This window comes from Letharia columbiana (assembly GCF_014066305.1).
Source record: "Letharia columbiana isolate WasteWater2 chromosome Unknown Sc0000004_s0, whole genome shotgun sequence".
Taxonomy (NCBI): domain Eukaryota; kingdom Fungi; phylum Ascomycota; class Lecanoromycetes; order Lecanorales; family Parmeliaceae; genus Letharia; species Letharia columbiana.
Genome location: NW_023501040.1, coordinates 176506 through 200978, shown reverse-complemented (window position 1 = coordinate 200978; position 24473 = coordinate 176506). Strand labels below are relative to the sequence as shown.

Below are 24473 nucleotides of genomic sequence, written 5' to 3'. Positions count from 1 at the left end.
ATTATAATAAGAAGTATATTCTTATCTTTTTAGAAAGAAAGTATAATAATAAAATTTATTATTATAATATAAAATAAAATTAATAATATAGAAATTAAATTAAGCTCGCTATAAATAAAATATTATTTAATTTAATTAAGTTAATACTTTAGAATAGTACTTTAAATAAATTTAAAGATACTTTAATAAGTCTTTAATATAGATTAATAGCGAGATTCTAGTATAAATAATATAAAAATTAATATAGAAACTCTAATTATATATTAGCTAAAAAACTTCTTACTATATAAACTTAGAAATATAGAGTTATTACTTATTAATATAATTAAGCGTAATATTATAAATAAGATTATTATATTTTTAAAAGCGAAGTTCTTTTAAAAGATAGTTAGATTACTTAAGTAAATTAAGAATCTTAATTTATTAAGAATTCTTACTATACGCCTTAATAAGGCGTTTCTTAAAGTTATTATTTATTTCTATTAAAGTTATATAATAGACTAAGAATTTCTTTAAGCGATATTATTTATTTATTTAGTTCTAGAATACTTTTATAAAGACTTTCTAGTACTACTTACTTTTCTTTAAAATTTATATCTATTTAAAGTCTAAATAATATATTAAAAATAATATTTATTTTATTAGTCTTATAGTATATAATAAAATTAAATTTTAATAAGTATTAAGAAGTATAAATTAGTTAAAGATTTAGTTTATTAATAAATAATATAAAAAGCGTAGTTTATTAAGCGATCTAAATTATAGTAGAGTAATTAATATAAATTACTATTAATAATACTTCTAATACTTTAATTAGATATCTAATTTTATAAATTATTTAAATTATAATAATAATCTTAAATTTTATAGATTAATAATTATATTTTATAGTATTAATTAATTTACTTAGAAATATTATAATCTATATATCTCCTCTAATAAAAATAAAGACTTTCTTTTTTTCTTATATATAATAAATTATAATAGCGAAATTTTATACTTTAAAAGTATCGATATTAATATATAACTTTCGCTTTTAATCAAAGTATATTAGAAAGAAGAGCGAGTAAAAAGTATTCTATAAATTCTAAAAGATAGAAATTTTTTTTAAGTTAATTTATAGTGTAGCTTTATATAAAGTTCGCTTATATATAAATTTAATAAGTTACTTTCTTAGAAGTAATAGTAGTAATATAATAGTACTTTAAATTAATCTAAGAAAATAATTAGATTTAGCTATTATTATTTAAATAAGAGAAATCTTTTATTTCTATAATAACTAAGTACGCTATATATAGCGAGAAATCGAGTTTCTTAGCTATTCTTATTAAGTTGAGAAAGATTTTTAAATTATAAAGACTTAATAAAATCGAAGTATAATAATTATCTTAATCTTTTCTTCTATTATAGATATATTAAGAGAGTTAATACGCTATTCTAATAATATTATAAATAGAAATTTTAAAAAGAATTTTATTAATATTAGAGAAGTATATTTCTCTTATAATAGCTAAAAAAGCTATCAAAGATAAGATTTATATTTTTAAAAGATTCTACTAAAGATAATAATATTATTTATAAAAGTATATATAAAAGTATAAAGTAAATATAGTAGAGTATTCGTCTAATATTATATATATAATAAAGATTTTTTATATTCTTATAAGTATTATATTAAATTCTTTCTAATCGCGATAATTAATAATAATAAATTTATATCTATTAGAAAGCTTTATATTAAATTAATAAAATTATATAACTTTATTTATAATAGAAATATAGATATATTCTACTATTAAAGTAATAATATCTAATTATAAGAATAATAAATAGTTATTATCTTCTATTATAGCGTTAAATTCTTGAAATATTAATAATAACTCTTTCTTTATAATCTTATAATATATTTTATTAAATTATAAAGTAAGATTAGCTATAAAAAGTTAACTATATAAAAAAGCGAAGCTTTTTTTATTATTATAACTTATTAAAAGTAATATTAATTACTTCTTAATCTTTATAATTAAAAAATAGATCTTTTAATAGCTTTACTTTAACGTCTAGCTTTAATAAAATTAATATTTATTATTCTTTAGAAATATCTATAATACTTTCTAAATTTATAAAGATATCTTTAAATTCTATTATAATAGAGCTAAAAGTATAATAAGCCTTATTCTTACTATAGATAATTATATTATTTAAAAATATATATTTAAGATTAAAATCTATTATAATAGTATAATTTATATTAATAGAATTATTTATAATTACGATAATAATAGCTATCTTTAATTAATTTAAAATATATTATCTATAAGCTATTAAGTCTAGCTAATTTATAAGAAACTTAATAATATTTATTTATAATATACTCTATTATAGTATCTAACCTTATATTTCTAAAAAGTAAAATTAATACTTTTATAGAATTTCTTATTTATATAAAAGTTATAGCGAAATCTATAATATAAATAAAGATATCGCCTTCTCTATTAAGAAAAGTTAAGAATTTAAACTTAAATAGATAATTATAATTATTAGAGAGCGTACTATAATAGCTAATTAAAATATTTATTATAAAGTTAAATAATAATATAAATATAGACTTTACTTTTATAACTCGCTTAATTTAAAAATAAGACTTTATTATAAAATAAGTAGAAATCTTAATATTTTAATAACTATTTATAATAGTAAACTATAACTTATAATTTAATAGAAACTTATATAATATAAAAATATTTATTTTAATTAATATATTAGTTTTAAGATTATTTATTAAATAAATCTTTATCTATATCTTAATAAGAGTAGCTTCTTCTATATTTTCTAGATTTTCTAAAAAATATAAATTTATAAGAATATACTTTATAGTATTAATAATTCTATTATTATAGCCTTAAATCGATATAAAAGATATTTACTTCTAAATTTATTTCTCGAAATTAGATAAGAAAGCTAGTAAAGTATAATTTTCTAGAATAATTAAATATTTAAAATTTAGATAAACTTTTATATTAAAAGAATTCAAATTTAGGCAAGTATCTATCTTAATATACTAAAAACTATAAAAAGCGATTTCTTATTTATATTTAGGCGGTACTAAAATAATAGACTTAATAATTTTAAGAGTAAAAACTATTTTTATAGTATAAAGTATAAACTACTTCGATAGTATACTTAAAATTCTTAGAATTCTTATTTTCGAAATCTATAGATTTTCTAGAAATCTTATTCTCGAGTTTATAATTTTAGTATTACTACTTAAGATAATAAAATAGCTTATTTCTAGATTTAAACTTCTTATAATATCGTTAATAAGAGTATTCTAATAGCGGCGAGTCGATAAAGTTAACTTTCGATTTTATACTTTTATAAGATTTGTAAAAGCTAAAGTAATTGATTTTTTATTTCTTACTCTGATATTCTTCTTATTATAGTCGTTATAAAAGCTATTAGAATCCTTTAAATAACTTAAATTTTATTAAGAATTCTTAAATTTCTTTACTTTATTAATTAAGATTTAATAAACTTACTATTTTTATAATTAAAAAGATCAAGTAGTAGTATTCTAATAGACTTCTTTAGATCGATATAAAATATAACTAAACTAAAAAGACTAATAAGAATTATACGCGTTTTATTATTAATATTAACTTAGACTAATAATAATCTAACGCTATATCGATAAAGCTAATAATATTTATTATATATCTCTTCGAGAATAGCTTTAATAAGTAAAATCGTTATTTTAATAAGTTAATTTTTTAAAATTAATTATAAATTTAATAATTCTACTAATTAAGAAAAGCTAAAGATTACTACTATAGTTAATTAAAATTCTAAAAATTAAAGTTCGTAGATTAATTAGATATATCTCTTACTTAATTATATTAACTAAGATTATCTCTATAAGATAGATTTAATATATAAAAAATATTACTTATACTAGACTTCGTTATTCTTAAAGCCTTTATTTATTATTAATTCTTTCTTATATTTATAGTTATAAGAAATTAATTTAGCGTAATTTAAATAATAAGTAAATCTATATTAGACTAAAATTCGATATTAAGATTATTTTAAATAATATTAAACTAATTATATTTATTATCGAGTTTTACTATTTTAATAACTCTTAATAATAATTATAATATATTTATATAACTTTATAATATCTTATAATATTATTAAATATATATTATTTCTTAATAATAATAGCTATTTCTAGATACTTTAATAAACTTAAATCTCTTAAATAAAGTAATACTTTATTTATTAACGTTATTATTATAAATTAATAAACGCTTCTTATTATTAATAAACTAATATATATATTATTTAAGTACTTCGCCTTAAAAATAGATCTATAGATTATTTCGTAATAGCTCTATATTCTTAACTCTTATAATATTCTTAATTCTATTAATAAAGATAGTAATATTTTAAAAATAGATTTCTTTTCTAATATACTCTATATCTACTATTATATTAGAAGATTTATTATTATAAAAAGAATTAAAGAATCCGATATCGCTACTAAGAAAGCGAGGTTTATTATTTTTTATTAATAATATTCTATTCTAATATTTCTAGATTTTCTAGATTTTCTAATAGATCTAGCGGGCTAGAAGATTTTAGATTTAGATAATTTCTTATATAGCGATTAATAATATTAGTAATAATTACTTCTATATTAATAGCTTAAAAATCTACTTTAAATTCTTTATCTATTATTCTACTATTACTATAATAATAAATAATCTTATTAATAAAAGTATTTAAGATTTCTAATAAAAGATATTATAAATCGCCGAACTTAGTAATAAATTAAGAATTACTACTTAAAGATCTAATAGATAAGATATCTATAGCTTAATCTAAAGAGGTATATCTTTTTATTTCTAAAGTATTATTAATAGATAGAGAATCGAAAAGATAATATTTCTAAGTTATAGATTCTTAAAAGAAATAAAGTATTATTCTTAGAGTAGTATAATTGATAATCTAATCTTCTAGCTAAGTTTACTAAAAAAGAGAATTAAGTAAAAAAGAATAAGATTATACTTATTAATCTCTTAATAATAATAATAATACTAGTCTAGTAGATCTAAAGATATTCTTAATAAGATATTAAATAATTCTTTAAGTAGTTTTATTAATAAGGGAGCTTACTTAATAATCAAAGATAATAAAATCTTATAGCTATTAGGTCTAAATAACTATATTATAAAAAGCTAGCTTAATAGATATATAGAAGTAGCGAAAGATAAAGAAGCATAAAGATTCTTCGTTCTTATTTAAGAAGTATAAGGATTCTTTACTTTAAGAAGTATAAGGATCCTCGACTTCGAATTAATCTAATATTAATAGGAGGACTCTATTAGTTTCTAGTAGTAAGCTATTATATAGTGGCTACTGCTATATAGATATTACTATCACTATTATAATAGTATAAGATCCTTAGAAATCTTTTTTAGAAAGACGTTTCTAATTATATTTTTTTAAAATTATTAATATATAAATTAAATATTAAAAATAATATATTAGCTTTTTGTTTTTTCTTTTATATAATTTAGATTAATAATTATAATATAAACCTCTATTAAAAATTAATATATATTTTAATATAAATTAAATATATTAATAAAGATAAAAAAAAAAATTAAAAGATATAAAGATATAATAAAGCTAGCTAGATATATATATTTATATATATTTAATTTTAATATTTTATAAATAAATATAAAGAGCTATAATAAATAAATACTTTTATTATTAAATTCGAAGATTTAATATATTATAAATCTTAATTAATATATTAATATATTTTTATTTAATTTAATATCTAATTTCTTATAGCGATAATTAAAATATATATTAATTTCTCTAATATAAACTTATTCTCGATTTAAATAAAAGGTTTTTTATTTTAAAAAAATAATTCTTTAGTTATTAAATGTACTAATATTAAAAAATTTAATTTTTTTAATTTAAAAGCGCTCGTAATATAAAGCGAATTTATAAGAATTTTAATTTAATTAATTATTTTCTTAATAATTATTTTATTTTTATTAATTATAACGATATAAGCTATATAATATTTATAATTATTTTAATAAAAATTATTCTTTTTTTTATAATAATAATAGATAATATTAAAAAGAAAGATTAAAGTTTAATTAAGATAAAATATATATTCTCTTAAATAAAATTTAATAAAAGAAGTTTATATTAAAAAGTAATAGAATTTAAAAAGTTAATTAATAAAATATATTATTTCTATATAAATCTTAATATAAAATTTAATTAATAAAAATATAATCTTAAATAACTTAATAAAATTAAAGAAATATATTATATTTTTTATAATTTAAATTTTCTTCTACTTACTTTATATCGAAAGCTATTTTTATATTATATTAATTTTCTAATATTATAATTATATTAATAATAATTATATATTAATATATTTTTTAAAAATTATAATAAAATAAAAAAGATTTTTAAAGATTTATAAATTTTTAAGAAAATTAAATATCTTTAATAAATTTTAATAGTTTTATTAAGTAATATTAAATATCTTATATTATAAATTTAATATTATTAAAAATATCTTTATTTTCTAACTAGCTCGCTTATATAATACTTCTTTTAATAGATTTATTATTAAAAAATAATATAAAAATAATAATATATTTTTATTAGAAGATATAATAAGCTTATTCTAAGCTAGCTTATCGAAATTATCTAAAAAAAAATTATTAAGAAAATTTAAAAGATAAGAGAAGATTAGATAGTGTGTTAGTAGAGATCTTTTAAAATAAAAAATTAAGATTATTAGTTAAAGCTTTATAAATAAAATCTTTTATTTTTATATTCTTTATATATTTAAATAAATTATTAATATTCGAGATAGTATTCTTAAAAGTTAATAAAAGTATATATATTAATATTAGAAAATTTATATTAAAGCTATTATTAATAATAATCTTAAATAATATAAATATCTTATCTTATAATATAATTTCTATAGACTTTATAAACTTATTAGATTTAATAAACTTATTAAATCTATTAAATATATTATTATTATATTTCTACTCTTCGCCTTTATTTTTCTATTTAGAATTATTTAATTATTATCGCTTAATAGCGTTAAATTTAAATCTTAAAATAGAATAATATAATTAAAGTTATAGATTCTTACTTAATATTATAAATCGAGTTTATATTTTTTAGAAATTTATACTTATATATATAATAGTAATAAATTTTAAAATAAAAAATTATAATTATAAAAGCGAAGCTTAAATAAATAATATTATTAAAGTTATTAGAAAAGTTATATAGAATATTAAGAAAGCTTAAAATAATAAAAAGATATAAGAATAATAGAGCGAAATAAAAGATTTTAAAGATATTTTAAAGAATATTAAAAAAAGTCTATAAAAGAGATAATTTTAGAGCTTTATAGTATATTTAATAATTATAATAAGCCCGGATAAAGAATAATACCTTACTTTATAACCCGATATTTACTATAAAAAAGAAGAAGATATTTAACGAGTTCTATGCTCGATTTTTAGCTACTATTACGCTATTAGACTATAGCGAAAGTTATAAGATCGCTATATTACGAAGACTCATTACTCTTAAACTTCGATTATAAATCGCTGATATCTTATTATCTTTCTTTTACTTAGTTATTAAGTATTTGCGAAAAAACTAATTAAGATCTTCGTTAATTGAAGACTATATATATAGATATAAAAGAGATTAATAAATAGAAGTTTAAATTAGATTTACAGCGATTATTCTATTCGAAATAGCTAAAGAATTAGCTAAAGAAAGAAGATTAATATTTTAAATATCTTAATTATAGCTATTAATTTAATTAGACTAATATATATATAGCCTTAAAGGTATTATTATTTAAAGAGATAAAGGCTATTATAGTTAAGGAAAAGGCTATAGAAAAGGCTATAGAGAAGTAATGATGATATAGGCCTTATCTATAGTAGTAGTAATAGATTTCTCCTCCTTTCCCTAACTAGCAATAACTGTTCCGCCTAGCTGTATACGGCTAGGCGTATAATTAAATCAGTTTCGATTCGGTAAATCATCGGACTTTGCGTTTTTGAACGAATTGAGCCTTATTCGATTTCGATTTTTTTTTTTTTTCGCTTTTTTCGGCAATGCGCCAAAACCACGAATCCATTATATCACCTCTCAGCACCCCATACCATTACTTTAAGCACCTTTTCAGGCTATTGCCTTATATTAATACCTCTGTTATCTACGTCCGCAGGCCCAGCTATATGAGATTTGGCTTAATGTTATAGTCGAATACTAAGAGTGTCTACGAGAAAAAGTTATTAAAGTTATTAGTTTAGGGGGTAGGCAATATACTTTAAGGCCATAAAGGCCAGTGCACTATAGATCATAATGATCGTCTCGCTATTATCACCTCGCCATCGCCATATTTGGATTTAGAAATATAGCCATTATTAAGAGAGAGGGTAATATCATAATTTTAACCGATATTCCTTCTTTAGACTTACGCTAGACTTTATTCGGGCTAGCTTCTTAGCGGTTTAGCACTCTAATAACTTCGGTATATATATTACTTAGCAACCTTTATAGTTAATATTCCATTCATATAACACCACTAATATCATTATTCGATATACGATTTATTCTCTAATAATAACTTAAATTTTCTTCTACTTACTTTATATTAGAAGTTATTTCTATATTATATTAATCTTCTAATATTATAATTATATTAATAATAATTATATATTAATAATAATTATATATTAATATATTTTTTAAAAATTATAATAAAGTGAGAAAGATCTTTAAGTATTTATAAATTTTTAAAAAGATTAAATATCTCTAATAAACTCTAATAGTTTTATTAAGTAATATTAGATATCTTATACTATAAATCTAATATTATTAAAAATATCTTTATCTCTTAGCTAGCTCGCTTATATAATACTTCTTTTAATAGATTTATTATCAAAAAATAATATAAAGATAATAATATACTTTTATTAGAAGATATAATAAACTCGTTTTAAGCTAGTTTATCGAAGTTATTTAAAAAAAAATTATTAAAAAAATTTAAAAGATAAAAGAAGACTAGATAACGTATTAATAGAGATTTTTAAGAATAAAAAATTAAGATTATTAGCTAGAACTTTATAAATAAAACTTTTCACTTTTATATTTTTTATATATTTAAGTAAATTATTAATAATAGAGATAGCGTTTTTAAAAGTTAGTAAAAATATATATATTAATATTAAAAACTTTATATTAAAATTATTATTAGTAATAGTTTTAAATAATATAAATATCTTATCTTATGATATAATCTTTATAGACTCTATAAATTTTATAGACTTATTAAATATATTATTATTATATTTCTATTCTTCGCTCTTATTCTTCTATTTAAAATTATTTAATCGTTATTACTTAATAGTATTAAATCTAAATCTTAAAATAGAATAATATAATTAAAGTTATAGATTCTTACTTAATATTATAAATCGAATTTATATTTTTTAAAAATTTATATTTATATATATAGTAGTAATAAATTTTTAAGATAAAAAATTATAATTATAGAAGCGAAGTCTAAATAAGTAAAATTATTAAAATTATTAGAAAAGCTATATAGAATATAAAGAAAACTTAAAATAGCGGAGAAGATTAGAAGAGATAAGGCGAAATAGAAGATTTTAAAGATATTTTAAAGAATATTAGAAAAAGCCTATAGATAGCTAGACTATAAATTAAAATATTAAATATATACTATAAATATATACTATTATAATATTATTAATCTATATTTAATATTATTATAATATTAAAAAAAAAAAAAAATAGTAACTCTATATCTTAACCTCTAGAATTTAAAAATACTTATATTTTGTTTTATAATTATAAAAATTTATAATATCTAATTATTTTTATAGCTATTTTATTTATTATTAATTTTTTATAATTATATTCTATATATCTAGTATCTCTTTTAATAATAGATTTAGAATAATAAATAGTAAAAATAATTAGATTTTTATAATTTTATTTAAGAGATAAGTTTTTAAAGTTTATATATAGTAGTAATATATAGACTACTAATATAAATACTTCTTTACTCTTTAAATATATTAGATTTTTTTTTTAAATATATACTAAATAATAGAAGATAGCGTTTTTAATAAAGAGATAATAAGATATTAGAGAGTTAATAAGATATAATTAATAATTTATATAAAAGCGTTAAATAGCGTTAGAATAAGAGAATAATTTAGATATTATATAATAATAATATTAACAATATAATTATAATAGATAAAAAGATATTAATGCGAATTAGATAAAAAAAAAAGCTAATTATATATTTATATTTAAATCTATTAAGATAAAAGTAAATAGAGAATATTCGAGTTTTTCTCGCCTCTTTAACTTTTTAACTTATTATCTCTATTCTTTAAATAAAACTTATATTACTTATTTATATATTTAAAATCTAATATATAAAATCTTTTATTATCTCTATTTTAATATATTTATAATTTTAAATATATTAATAAAAAATATAGTAAGAAAGAATCTTACTTAATCTTAATTTTAGTTAAATCTTATTTTTTCTAAATTAATTTCTAATAAGAGATATTAAAAGAATATATCTAAGATTAATATAAAGAAGTAGAAAATCTAAACTTTAAATTAAAAAAATAGATATTTAATTTTATAAAAGAATTATTATATATCTTCGCTATCTCGCTAATAAAAAATAGATTTTAAAAATAAAAATAATAATAATAGCTTTAAATATACGCTTCGAAATTTTATTATAAGTTATTTAATTTAATTATATTATTAATAAAAATTAATTCTAAATATTTAGAATTATAGTATATTATTAAATAAAGAAGAAGATAATAAATTTAATAAGTTTAAGATAAAGATCGCTTTATTAAAAGATAGCTTTACTATCTAATTTCTAATATCTATTTCTAAATTTAAAAAAATAAGTATTTTTAATAATTTTTTTAAAAAAGTATTAGATAGAGCTAGTAGTATTTTCGCTAATATATATATAACTTTTAATAAATTTAAAATTTATTATTAATTTATATATCTAGTAAAATTTAGAATAGCTTTTTATATTTTTATTATTAGAGCTATATAAAGAGATAGTATTATAAAATAAAGCTAAGAATAGAAAAAGAGTAATAATAAGATTAATTAGAATAGAAGTAATTAAAAAAATTATTTTATTTAGAATATATAGATATAATTTTTAGCTCTATATTTATTATAATATCTATACTAATAACTTATAAATTAAAATTTAAAATTATATTAAGAATAATAAGAGTTATACTTTTAAAAATATCTTTAAATATATATCGCTTATTAAATTCTTCGTTTTTAAGTATTCTTCTAATATATTTAATTAAGTCTTCGACTTTATAAATAAATATATTAATATTATAAAGTCTAATACGAAGTTAATACTTTATTTTTACTTTAAAAATAAATTCTTTTATTCTATTCTTTACTTCTTCGCTATATATCTATTTTTAATATATTTTAAAATATATAAATTAACTTCGCTATAAGAGTTAAGCTCTATATAAATTAAATAATAAATTTATAAGTTTTATATAATTTTAAATATAGTTAAAACTTTCTTTTAGCGTAAGTTCTTATTATAGCGAAGTTTAAGAAATATTATATCGATATTAAAGATTTTATATATATTAAATCGAAGGAATATTATTTTAAATACGAATTTATTAGTCTAGTTAAATCGAATAGAGATACTAATTATTTATTTTTAGAGACTTCGTCTTTAAAATAAATATACTTATTTACGCTATAAGCTTTATCTTAATTTAAAAAATATATAATTTTTATTTCTTTTATCTTCTATATAACTCTATTTACTTTCTTATTATAATTCTATAAAAATATTATATTTTATTATATATTACTATTCTATTAAATTAAGAGAGTATTAGATTTTTAATAAAGATATAATATTACGAGATTTATAATATATAGTATTTACTTTATAAAATAGATATTTCTTAAAATAAATATTTAGATATCTTTTAGATAGATTTAAATTTATAATATTTATTTAGTAAAGTAAGCTTATAAATTTAAAAAAAATTATTTTTAAAAAGTATTCTTATAGATTAAGTAATTCTCTTTTATTATCTAATATTATATTATAGAATTATATTTATTATAAATTAATTAATATAGTAAATATAAGAGTGAAAGTACTCGGAGCGAACTAATAGGCTCGCTTACGTCGCTTATTAGACTATAAGCTACGTAGCTAGAGCGAGTATTTAATATATTTAATAAAGTCTTAAATACTTACGAGTTTTCTTTTCCCCCTTTTTTTTTTAATTATTAGTTTATCTAGTAATTAATCTATTTATTCTATTAACTATATATCTAAACCTCGTAATTATATAGCTATTATATAGTTTTATTAAAAGAGATTTTACTATTTTATAGTTCTAATAATTTTATTTATATAAAATTACTTAGTTTAGTTATAATAAGTAACTCGCGAGTTAATTTTATTAATTTATAAAGTAGAAATATTCTATTATAATTAATTAGCGACGTTTTTAACTTAATAAATAACTCTTATTAGAATACGCTTATTATATAATTAAGCGATTATAATATTAATTCTAATATTTATAGAAATTCTAATAATATTATTAGCAAAAATAATAATCGCTAAAGTATTATATCTAATAACTCTTTATTTATAAATAAAGACTCTTATCTTATAGACTTAATTTAAATTTAATATTATTAATTTTTAGAGCTTAATATTAAAAAGTAGCTAGTTATTAAAAAACTTAAACTAATTAAAATATAGAATATATAAGAATATTACTATAAGTATAGCGATAATTATTATCGTAATTCGAGTTATAAGAAGATAAGTATTATTAAGATATTTAATACGTAATATCTTAATAACTATAACTCGATAGTTATATTTCTTTAAGACTACGATAATTTTATTACCTCGATATTTTATATTAATTTTTATATAAATAAAAAAAGACTCGCTAGATTTTAGTTTTCTTGATAAATATTAAAAAGTAAATCTAAAGAAATATTAGAGATATAATATTATATAATATTAGAGAATTTATTTAAGAGAAATATAAGAGATAATATTTAAATTAAGTTTATAATCTAGTTATTAAGTTTTATAATATAAAATACTAATTAATTAAAGTAATTATAAGAGATACGTAATTAATAGTTAACTTTAATAATTATCTTATTATACTTTAATTATAGCGAGAATATTATATAATCGATTTAGAATATATAGAAGATCTATAAGATAGAGTAATAGAGAAAATTTCTCTAAAAGCTATAAAAGAGATTATTTAATTTATTATCTATTATACTATTAATATAAATAAAAGAATAAGATAGAGCTGAACTAGAAAACCTTGAATTTATATATGCAGCCAATTATAAATTCGTATACGTTTATTACGCCTTTAAGAAGTAACTATGTTAGCCCGCTAGCCCTCTCGAGCTCTCTTATTAAAAATTTTATATATAGAAGTTTTACACTCTGAAATAACCAGCTCCCTACGGATACTATTTCTTCATAATTTCATAAATTATAGAGCTCAGTGTGCGCTTTCTAACGCTGTAAAAATAATGAAGTTTGGCCTACTATTGGTGGATTAAATGGATATTCAAATATGATAGTTATGGTAGTCATACCAGACGCGTCCGGGATCGGATAATAATCCTTCCACCTGTTTGTTATTCTTTCATTATTCTATCAATTCTACCAATTCTACTAATTCTACCAATTCCACCAATATGAACACAATCGAAGATCAAAGGTCACTCAACGTTTCAGGTACGTACACCCCTTTTGCCCGCCTCTCCCTCGGCGAATCCGCTACTGCTGGCAATCGAGGCCGTAAGCGAGCCCAACAGCTACCTACTACTACTCATAAACGCGTTAGAAAGCCCTTAAAAAGAGCCTGAACGAATACGTTCTCCCCTACATACTCCTCTTAAGCCAGCGATAAGTAGATTAAACTGACATTCAAATATTATAATCACACCAAACGCGTCCGGTTCAGGCATATATACCCCTTTTGCCCGCCTCTTAGAGCCCCTACTAACGCCTCTAGGCCACCCCTCGGCGAATCCATTACTACTAACAATCGAGGCCGCAAGCGAGCCCAACAGATACCTACTACTACTCATAAACGCGTTAATACCCTCGCACTTAGTTAAACAAGAGGAGGATCTACAACAGACAAATGCGGAGAATACTACGGAGACAGTCATCAGCAGCAGTGACACAATAGGCCTACTCTCCACGATCTCACATCAATCCACTCAGTCAATGCAAGAGAAGTCAATACAGCAGGCGAATACGGAGAATACTACGGAGAAACAAAGCGGCAACAAGGCCCCCAGCACCAAGAACACGGCTCAGCTCTCCAAGATCCCACGTCATATGCTCTCCACGGTTCCACATCAAATCATCACTCAGCAAGCGGAGAACACCACTACAACTTAGCCCGTCATCCCCACTGCATTAAGGAGAAGAGAAGGAACTACAACAGGCAAATGCGGAGAACACTGCGGAGAAACCAAGCGGCAACAAGGCCCCCAGCACCAAGAACACGGCTCAGCTCTCCAAGATCCCACGTCATATGCTCTCCACGGTTCCACATCAAATCATCACTCAGCAAGCGGAGAACACCACTGCAACTTAGCCCGTCATCCCCACTGCATTAAAGAGTAAGAGGAGGAACTATAACAGGCAAATACGGAGAATACTGCGGAGAAATCAAGCAGGCAACAAGGCCCCCAGCACTAAAAACACGGCTCAGCTCTCCAAGATCCCACGTCATATGCTCTCCACGGTTCTACATCAAATCATCACTTAGTAAGCGGAGAACACCACTGCAACTTAGCCTGTTATCCCCACTACATTAAGGAGTAAGAGGAGGAACTATAACAGGCAAATGCGGAGAACACTGCGGAGAACACTATGAAGAACACTGCGGAGAAACCAAGCGGCAACAAGGCCACCATCGTCAAGAACACGGCTCAGCTCTCCAAGATCCCACGTCATATGCTCTCCACGGTTCCACATCAAATCATCACTCCGGAACGATGCATATTTGGACGAATTGAAACCGTCCGATGTCTACAGCTATTTCATTATTCGAAAAATTTCACTGCGGCAGGAGATATTGTGGGATTCACACCACTAATTGGCACGTTGTCTCCATTTCTTTCCGGTATTTCGATACTTCTTGCCATAAGGACATGGCCTTTCTCTGTTTTTTGTAAGTAATTATTACACCTTCCTAATTAGGCCTTAACGCGCCTCTCTCCGCACATATGTGCCTGTATACTACATAGATTAAATCAATTTTGTAGTGGTGGAAGTAGGTCAAAAACGCACAGCAAGCGATCAGAGTTCGATTTGACTTAGGGCTAGGGCTAAAATTCGATTTGACTTAGAAAAATCCGACTCCATGAATTTAATTCATAGGCCTTTTGTAATATTATAATAGTATTAAAATATAAAGTAAAGATTATAAAAAATAAAAGAGTTTTTTATTTTAGATAAGATTTATTTTAGTAATAAGATAAGTAATTAAAGAAGTAGTAATTAATAATATACTAAGTTTAAGAAATAGTATATAAAGAATTAATAAAATTAAAAGAAGAATTTATTCTTATCGATATTATAAGATTAAAAGTTTAAGCGAATTAAATTTAAAGATAGCGACTCTTATATTAAGTCTAAGACGTCTCTTATTAAAATATAATACTATAATTATAAATAATTAGAATATTATAAGAATTCGTTTAAATATTTAAACTACGTTATAAATAATAAAGTATATAATTATAGATTAAATAAGAGAAAAGATAAAGTTTAATACTTATCGCTATAGTATTAAATATATTATTAATTAAGCGATAATCTCGCTCTCTATTATTAAAAGGCGAAATTATTATATTAAATAAAAAATATAAGATAATTACTCTAATAGATATCGATAGCGAGAAAATCTTTATATTATAATCTTTTATTAAAAAGATATAGATTTTAAATCTAAATACGCGCTAATAATAGTATATACTATCGATAATTATTAAATATTCTTATATAAAAAATATAATCTAATCTTTAATCTTACGAATAGTCGAGGAAAAAAGTAAGAGTAAATCTTAAAGATGTATACTATAAATATATAAGAATACGATTTTATTCTTAATTTCTCTTAGATCTATAATATTAATTTAGATATTTATTAATATAAGTAATTTTAAATCTATCGCGATTTTCTTATAAGTAATAAGAAGTAAATAGATATTATAATAGTAGATATAAAGTAATTTATATTATTAGCTAATATAGTAATTATATATAATCTAAGATAAGCGTTTATCGTATTTTTATATTAGATTTTATTTAAAAGTAGTAAAGATAATTATAATAAAGCTATATAATATAATATTACGTAATTAGATAATTCTAGTATATTTAAATAACTTAAGAATCTATTAGAAGTCTTTTAGAAGAGTTATCTAATAGTCTTAATACGTATAATTAAGTTTTATACTTTATTAATTTATAATCTAAAAAGCTATTTAGAAGCGATTTAATTTATAATATATTATATAATAAACTTATAGCGATTAGAGATTATCTAAATATTACGTTTAAGAGAAAGTAAATTTAACTCTTAACTAGTTAGATTAATTTATTAATATTATTTATTAAAAAATTAGATAGCTTATTATAATTATATATTAATTATTAAGAGCTTAATAAGATAATTATTAAAAATAATTACTCATTATTACTACTCTTAAAATTTTTAAAAAGATTTATTTATACGAAGTACTTTATTAAGATTAATATTCGTAATATATATTATAGAATACGAGTACGAAAGGAAGATAAATGAAAAATTATCTTTCGAACTCGCTATAGCTAGTTCGAGTATTAAGTAATATCTTTTAACCTTATAAATATCCCTTATAATCTTTTAAGTCTATATAAATAAAGTACTTAAGTTATATATCGATATCTTCTATATAATATACTTAAATAATATATTAATCTATTTCGAAATAAAAGAGTTATATTAGAAGTATATATATAAAATACTACGTATACTATTAAAGTATCGACTCTATACGAAGTTATTAAAATATACTTTTAATCGTAATAAGATTATCTTTTTAAGGTTTTTAATAAATTAGCGTGAATATTTAAATAAAGCTATCACGTATTAAGATTATTACTAAATAGTTAGAATTAGAGTCTATTAAGAATATCTTAATCTTTCTAAAATTTGTAAACTTTTATTAGTGATTTATATAAGACTTTTTGTAGATAACTACGTTTTTAATAACGTATCTAATTTAAAAAATAAAGAAAGGTGAGATTAAATTACCCTTCGTATTTAATAAGAAAGTATATAAGACTTTTAAGATACTTAAGCGAGTGTTTATTATTATATTTATACTAAAATATTATAATTAAAAAATATTATTTATTATAGAGATTAATACTTTTAATATAGATATAGATAATATATTTAGCTAATTAAGCGAAGAATAGATAATAATATTCTATTACTTTTTCTAGCTATAAATTTAAGAGCGTTAAGTCTCGCTAGAATATATATAATAAAAAGCTTTATATGATTATATTAGACTTTAAGAATTAAAAATATTACTTATAAGATAATAAGTATTTTATTTATATAATCTTAGATTATAATAATTTACGTTATTTTATAATAATAAAAGAGTTTAATATAAAGTAGATTCGCTAAATTAAGAAATTAGCTATATTTAACTTTATTATTAAATATTATAAAAGAAAACTTAATTCTATAAATATATTATTAAGAAGATTTAATATTATTAAATCGAATAATAGCGAGAATAATAATAATAATTTTCTTTTTATTTTACAAAATAAGCTTCGTAATTAAAAATATTTATTTAATCTATAAAAATATAATAGTATATTTATTATAATTAAACTTATAGCGTTAATAAAGTAATTAAATAATATTATTATCGTAGATATTTAAGTTATTAATTTAAATAAGAGAGTACTTAATAGATAAATATATATTCTAGATACTTACGATATCGTTTTCAACTTCTAATTTATTAGATTTTAGAGTTAAAGAGATTTTATTTAAAGTTATAGAAATCGATAATAGTATAGCTACTTAAATTATAATATAAGAATACTTTTATTATAAATAAGAAGTAATATTAAAGATACGCTATTAAATAGAATAAGCTTTTAAAATAAAGAGTTGATAAGGATAAACTACTACGTTATAGCCTCGTAGTCTATATTTCTAACGATTCTACTATAAAGAAAGAGATTTTTTATATAAATTATAATAATTCTAGTATTAAATACTTTATTTATAAGTATATTAAGAAGAGTATTAGATTTAAGTATTATTAAATAGATATAATAAGTAATATAATAGAGTATATTTATATTTATCTCGATTATTAAAAAATATAAGTTTATTATTATAAGTTATATAGCGAGCTAGCGTCGATTCCCTTAGATAATATAAATTTATTTTATATTATAATATTAGATTTTATTATAAATCTATTATCTATAAGAGATTTATATATTAATAAAATTTATAATATTATTTTAATTTTAATAAATAAGCTAATTAAGTATATAACGTATATAGCGATTATTAAGAATCTAAAGATTAGTAATCTTACTAATATCTTATAACGAAAGTTTATATTATTACGCGATATAATATATAATTTAATTTTAAATCGAGATTCTCTATTTATAAGTAAATTCTAGATAACACTATATTAATATCTAGATATAAAGCGTAAATTAAATATTATATTTTATTCTTAGATCGATAATTAGATTAAGAGATAAAATTAGATATTAGAATATTATTTATAAATATATTATAATTATAAGTAGAATAACTAGCTTAAAATTTTATTAATAGCTATATTTATATATAATAATAACGTATATATAAGTATTAATAAGATCTTATAAGATTTATTAATAAGATATATAGTAGATTTAGAAAATACTTCTAAGAGTAGAATCTTAAGAGGGAAAATATCGTTTACTATAGAGCGAGTAGAATAATTATAAAAGATAAGATTATATTTAAAAGAATTATAGAAGCGAGCGTTAAAGTAATAAATAAAGTATTATAATAGTAATTATAGAGCTATAATTTTTTAAAAAAAAGATAAAATATTATTACGAAACTTAAATATATATATTTTATAATTAAAAAAAAAAAACTTAATTATAGATAGCTAAGGCCTTTTAAAATATTAGAGAAAATAAATATATAGATTTATAAGCTAGATCTTTCTACTAGATATAAAAAAATCTATTTTATATTTTATATATCGCTATTAGAGCTATAATACTCGTATAATAATAATTTAAAATTATAAGTAGTTTTAATTAATAAAAAAGAAGAGTAGGAAATTAATAAGATACTAGATAAAAGAGTTTATAAGAATAAGACTAAATATCTTATTAATTAAAAAGACTTTCTATCTTAAAAAGCTTTATAAAAATTAATAGAGTATATTGAAAATACTAAAGATATAATTAAGAACTTCGAGTAAGTAAAAAGTTATATAAATTAATATTTAAAATGAAACTAAAGATATAATTATTAAGAGGGATTAAGAAATAAGAAAGATTATAGAAATAGTAGTAGTAGAGAAGTCTTAAAGAGCGAATAAGTTATAATTAAAAGACTTAACGAAAATAGCTAAAATACTTATAGATCGATTTTAAAGCGTCGAGATATTATATATAATAAGAAAAATAATAATTAGAATTATATATAAGATTAATACTACTTAATATTAGTTTATTTATTATCTTATATTAAAAAGTAATTACTTATTTAGAAGATCTATTAAATAATAAAAAGATCTAATATAGAAAATAGCGAAAGAAATAATCAAAAAAGGGGCGAAGATAGCGATATTATATTAAAGTTTCTTAATAGAATAAGCTATTATATATATTAGCTATATACTCTAATATATATTAATTAAAATTTATATTAATCTAACGATAAAGAATAATATAAATATTCTTACTAATGTGAGTTATAGTAAGAATATCTATCTAATAAATAAGAATTAAGTCTATAATATATATATAATCTCCGCGAGAATATCGCTTATATTTATACTAGCGCGAGCTAGTAGAAAGCGTAATATAAATTATATAAGAGTTATATATAAGAGTATATATATAATAATAGTAGAAGAGGTCTAGTATATATTAATATAACCTCTTAGTTATCTAATATCTCTTTTACTTATAGACGATATCTAAAGTAGCGATAAGAGTAGCGATGAAAGTAGCGATCGAAGTAGCGATAAGAGAGGCTAATAGTCTTCTTAGTTAAGTATATCTTTAAAATAAATATAAATATTTATCAGCAATAGCGCGAGGAGGAGAAATTATAACGATTAAGAGTATTTAATAACTTATAAAACTACGAGAGCGAAGGTTTAATATTATTATTAATATATTAATATACTTCTTATACTATTTACGAAGTATCGTAAAGTATTCTTTAAGATATTTATTATATATAAAGTTAATTTAAATAATTATAATCTTATTTAACTATTATTTTAATCGATATATATACTATACTATCGCGATACTACGATAAGAATAAACGAAGATAAAATAGTAGATATAAAGAAGAATTAGATATTTACTTATAATAGCGTCGACGTTAATATTATTACTAAGAAGAATAAAAGTTAAATTAAAAGTAAGTCTTTTATACTTACTAGCGCGACTTTTAACGATTATTATAATAGAATTATTATAATTATAAAGTAATAATATAATAATAATATATAATAATAATAATAATAATAGTATATTATAATAGAGTAATACTACGTCTATATTCTATTAATTAAAATAATAATATATATAGCGATACTATCGCGATTTAGTATATAAATATAATAATATATTTAAGAAGATCTTAGAGTATATAATACGAATACGCTATTATAGTATATATTAGTTTAGATTATATTTAAGCTAATAATAAGTAACGTAGATAATATTAATAAGTTTATATATATTTAATTATAAGGCGTAATAATAATAAGATTTAGAGATTAAATCTTTTAAGAGAGGATATAGTTATAAGAGTGAAAGTACTCGAAGCGAATTAATAGGCTCGCTTATATTACTTGCCAGACTGTAAGCTATATAGCTAAGACGAGTATTTAATATATTTAATAAAGTCTTAAATATTTACGAGTCTTCTTTTCTTTTTTTCTTCTTTAATTATTAGTTTATCTAGTAACTAATCTATTTATTCTATTAACTACGTATCTAGACCTCGTAATTATATAGCTACTATATAGTTTTATTAAAAGAGACCTTACTATCTTATAGTAAGATATATAATTATTAGATATCCTTAGAATAAAATTATTAAATATATTTTAGCTATTATAAGATTATAAAGAGTATTTATTTAATATCGCGCTAGTCGATATAATATATTTAAATAGTAAGAATATTCTTTATAGTAGTAATATATTCTATCTCGCTATTATAACTATAGAATTATATTTAATATCTATCTATCTTATCTATTAATCTTATCTATTATACTTACTTAAGTCTTATCTTTAAGCTTTAATATTCTTTATATATTTTTATAAATATTAAATTTCTTTTTTCTATATAAAAAGATATAGTATAGATATTAGAGAAATATATATTATTATATATTTTAACTTTAGTATATACTCTATTTTTTATAATTAATTTATTTTAAATAGATATCTAATATAATAAGATAAATTATTCTATAAAAAACGTCTCTTCTATAGATAATATATTTATATAATTAAATACTCTTTTATATTAGAGATAACTCTTAGAATAATAATTTAAAAGTACTATTTATATCTCTATCTACTCTATCTTTATAAAATTCTCTAGTATTAATTTTAATTAAAATATTAGTTTAATAGTATATTAATACACTATAGTAACTAGATAAGAGAATAATATAATATTAATAGATTTTTAATAATTAATTATAATATAGAATAGAATAGATAGAAAGAATATATATAATATTTACTTTTATCTTTATCTTCGTAATTTATCTATATAACTCTTTAAGTCTTATTATTATTTTATAATTTAAATTAAGAAAGATATATAAAGCTAGTTATAATCTCTATCTTTTCTTTTAATTAATTACTCTAAACTCGAAAATAAAATTTATTATTATAAATTACTACTCGCTTAGCCTCGATTAATTTATTATATATTCTCTATTCTATATTATACGCTAATAGAGATATATATAAGAATAATATAATAATATTTAATAATATATCTTTTAAAATAGTATTTTAATAATATATCTTATTTAATATCGTATTAATATACTATTTAGTTAAAGATATTATTATATAAAATATAATACTAATAGACTTTAAAAGTAATTTAAGAAGTTTAATAGATTTTAAATAGATTTTAAATAAATATACTCGGCTAATCTTTCTTATACGGATTATTTACTTTCCGCCTTATATATAGATAAGATCTCTAAGATAGATTTCGCTTATAAAAGAATATATATAAAGAAGAGTATTGAAATTCGAATTACGTAACTCTTAGCGTCTTAGTAATTATATGACTACGTTACGTAATACGCCTTAGCGCGCTCGTATTAAGTCGCTCTTTTCTTTTATAAAACTCTATAGTTATCTTTATATTTTAATAGAGCGAACTTTAATAAGCGAACTTTAATAAGCGATATTTAAGGTCCTTATCCTTTAATAATTATAAGATTAAATTTTAGAATTTTTATATTATTAGAAAGCGCAATCTTCGCTCTATAATTAAAGAAAAAAATCTTAGAATTTTAATAGAAAATAAAGATGTTATTTTATATATTAATAATATATATCTATTTTTTTAATAGTTACGAACGTTTAGTAGTTGCGAATATTAATTTATTTATTCGCGATAATTTAGTCGATCTAATTAAAGAGCGTAGTAACTCTAAATTTATAATTAATTATATATATAAATTTAAGATTTTATAGCTTAGCTCTATCTTATTCTTTTATATATATTAATAGATAAAATACTTAGTTAATTAGATTTAACTATAAAGAGTATTATAAATATATATATCGCTAAGTCTTAGTAAATCTTTCTTATCTCGATAAATCTTTTAATTTAATTAGATAATATATTTTAATAGATATTTATTAGATTAATTTATAAAGCTCTATAAAGAAAGAGTATAATTATAATACGAGCGTTAAGAGTTACGTAATTTAAATTTTAATATTAGACTATATATCTTATAGAAATAAAAAAAGATATAGCTTTTTCTTCTTCTTTCTCGCTAAGTAAGAGTGAAATGAATAAATTGACACATCGGGCAAGATGGAGTTCCAAATGCAGACGCATATATATCGACCGCGGCGCGAACAGTCAAAGGATACGAATCGACTGACACAAAAGATCCTGAATTCTACAGGCCTCAATTTCAACACTCGCAATCCACCACTGAATCATTCCTTCTTCGCTGGTGGCGGGAAGTACGCATCCAACTCCTTGCCGTCCTCTGTGACCCACGACGACCAGGATTCGGCAGGGTTCCTTCGTCTGGTTGTACAGCACCATAACGATTCGCCACATAACGATATGGTTGTAACGATTGCACAGCCATGCAATATTATTTTGGTGTAGAATAACGATAACTTGTCTACTACGATATCGTTAGCATTTACCCAGTAAATTCAGTAATATCGTTATATCTAATGGCCCTAAACAATGTATCCTCGCTATCGTCGCCGCTATTGAAACAGGATTCCAGTGGTTCTAGGGCACCATCTCCCTCCCACCGTCTAATCCTACTCGAAAACGACGCCGGGCAGTTACTGACGCTGAATGACGAGACCTACGCTATATAATGCGATTAGATCAGATAGTAAGCGTAAGATACAGGCGCTTCAGGCCTGGTTCTTGAAGAAGGATTCAGAGGCCCTAAAGCTACTGGAACGTCTACAATTATACGAGGAACAATAAAACGACGGCGATGATGTACTAATCACACGTCTGAATCGATATGAGAGAGAATCAGAGCTCGTAAGGCTTCTGCCAAAAGCAGGCATCGATTTAGGCGTATTTCAGTAGTAATTAGTGCAAATCTAGGCTTAACGATAATTTGGGTGTAACGATACTGTCTCCATGAAACGATATATCGTTATAGCCCAGGTAGATTGTACCACTGATGCATAGTTCCTCTTTG

At 20.2% G+C, this 24473-nt stretch overlaps 1 protein-coding gene across 1 annotated transcript; it reads left to right on the top strand.

The window, feature by feature from the left end:
- Positions 1-14455: 14455 nt before the first annotated feature.
- Positions 14456-14632, top strand: HO173_002066 (uncharacterized protein; the record flags this gene model as incomplete). The annotated part of the gene is made up of 1 exon (XM_037304002.1): positions 14456-14632. One exon carries the CDS (start codon positions 14456-14458, stop codon positions 14630-14632), a length of 177 nt encoding a protein of 58 aa, XP_037168797.1.
- Between the last annotated feature and the right edge of the window lie 9841 nt (positions 14633-24473).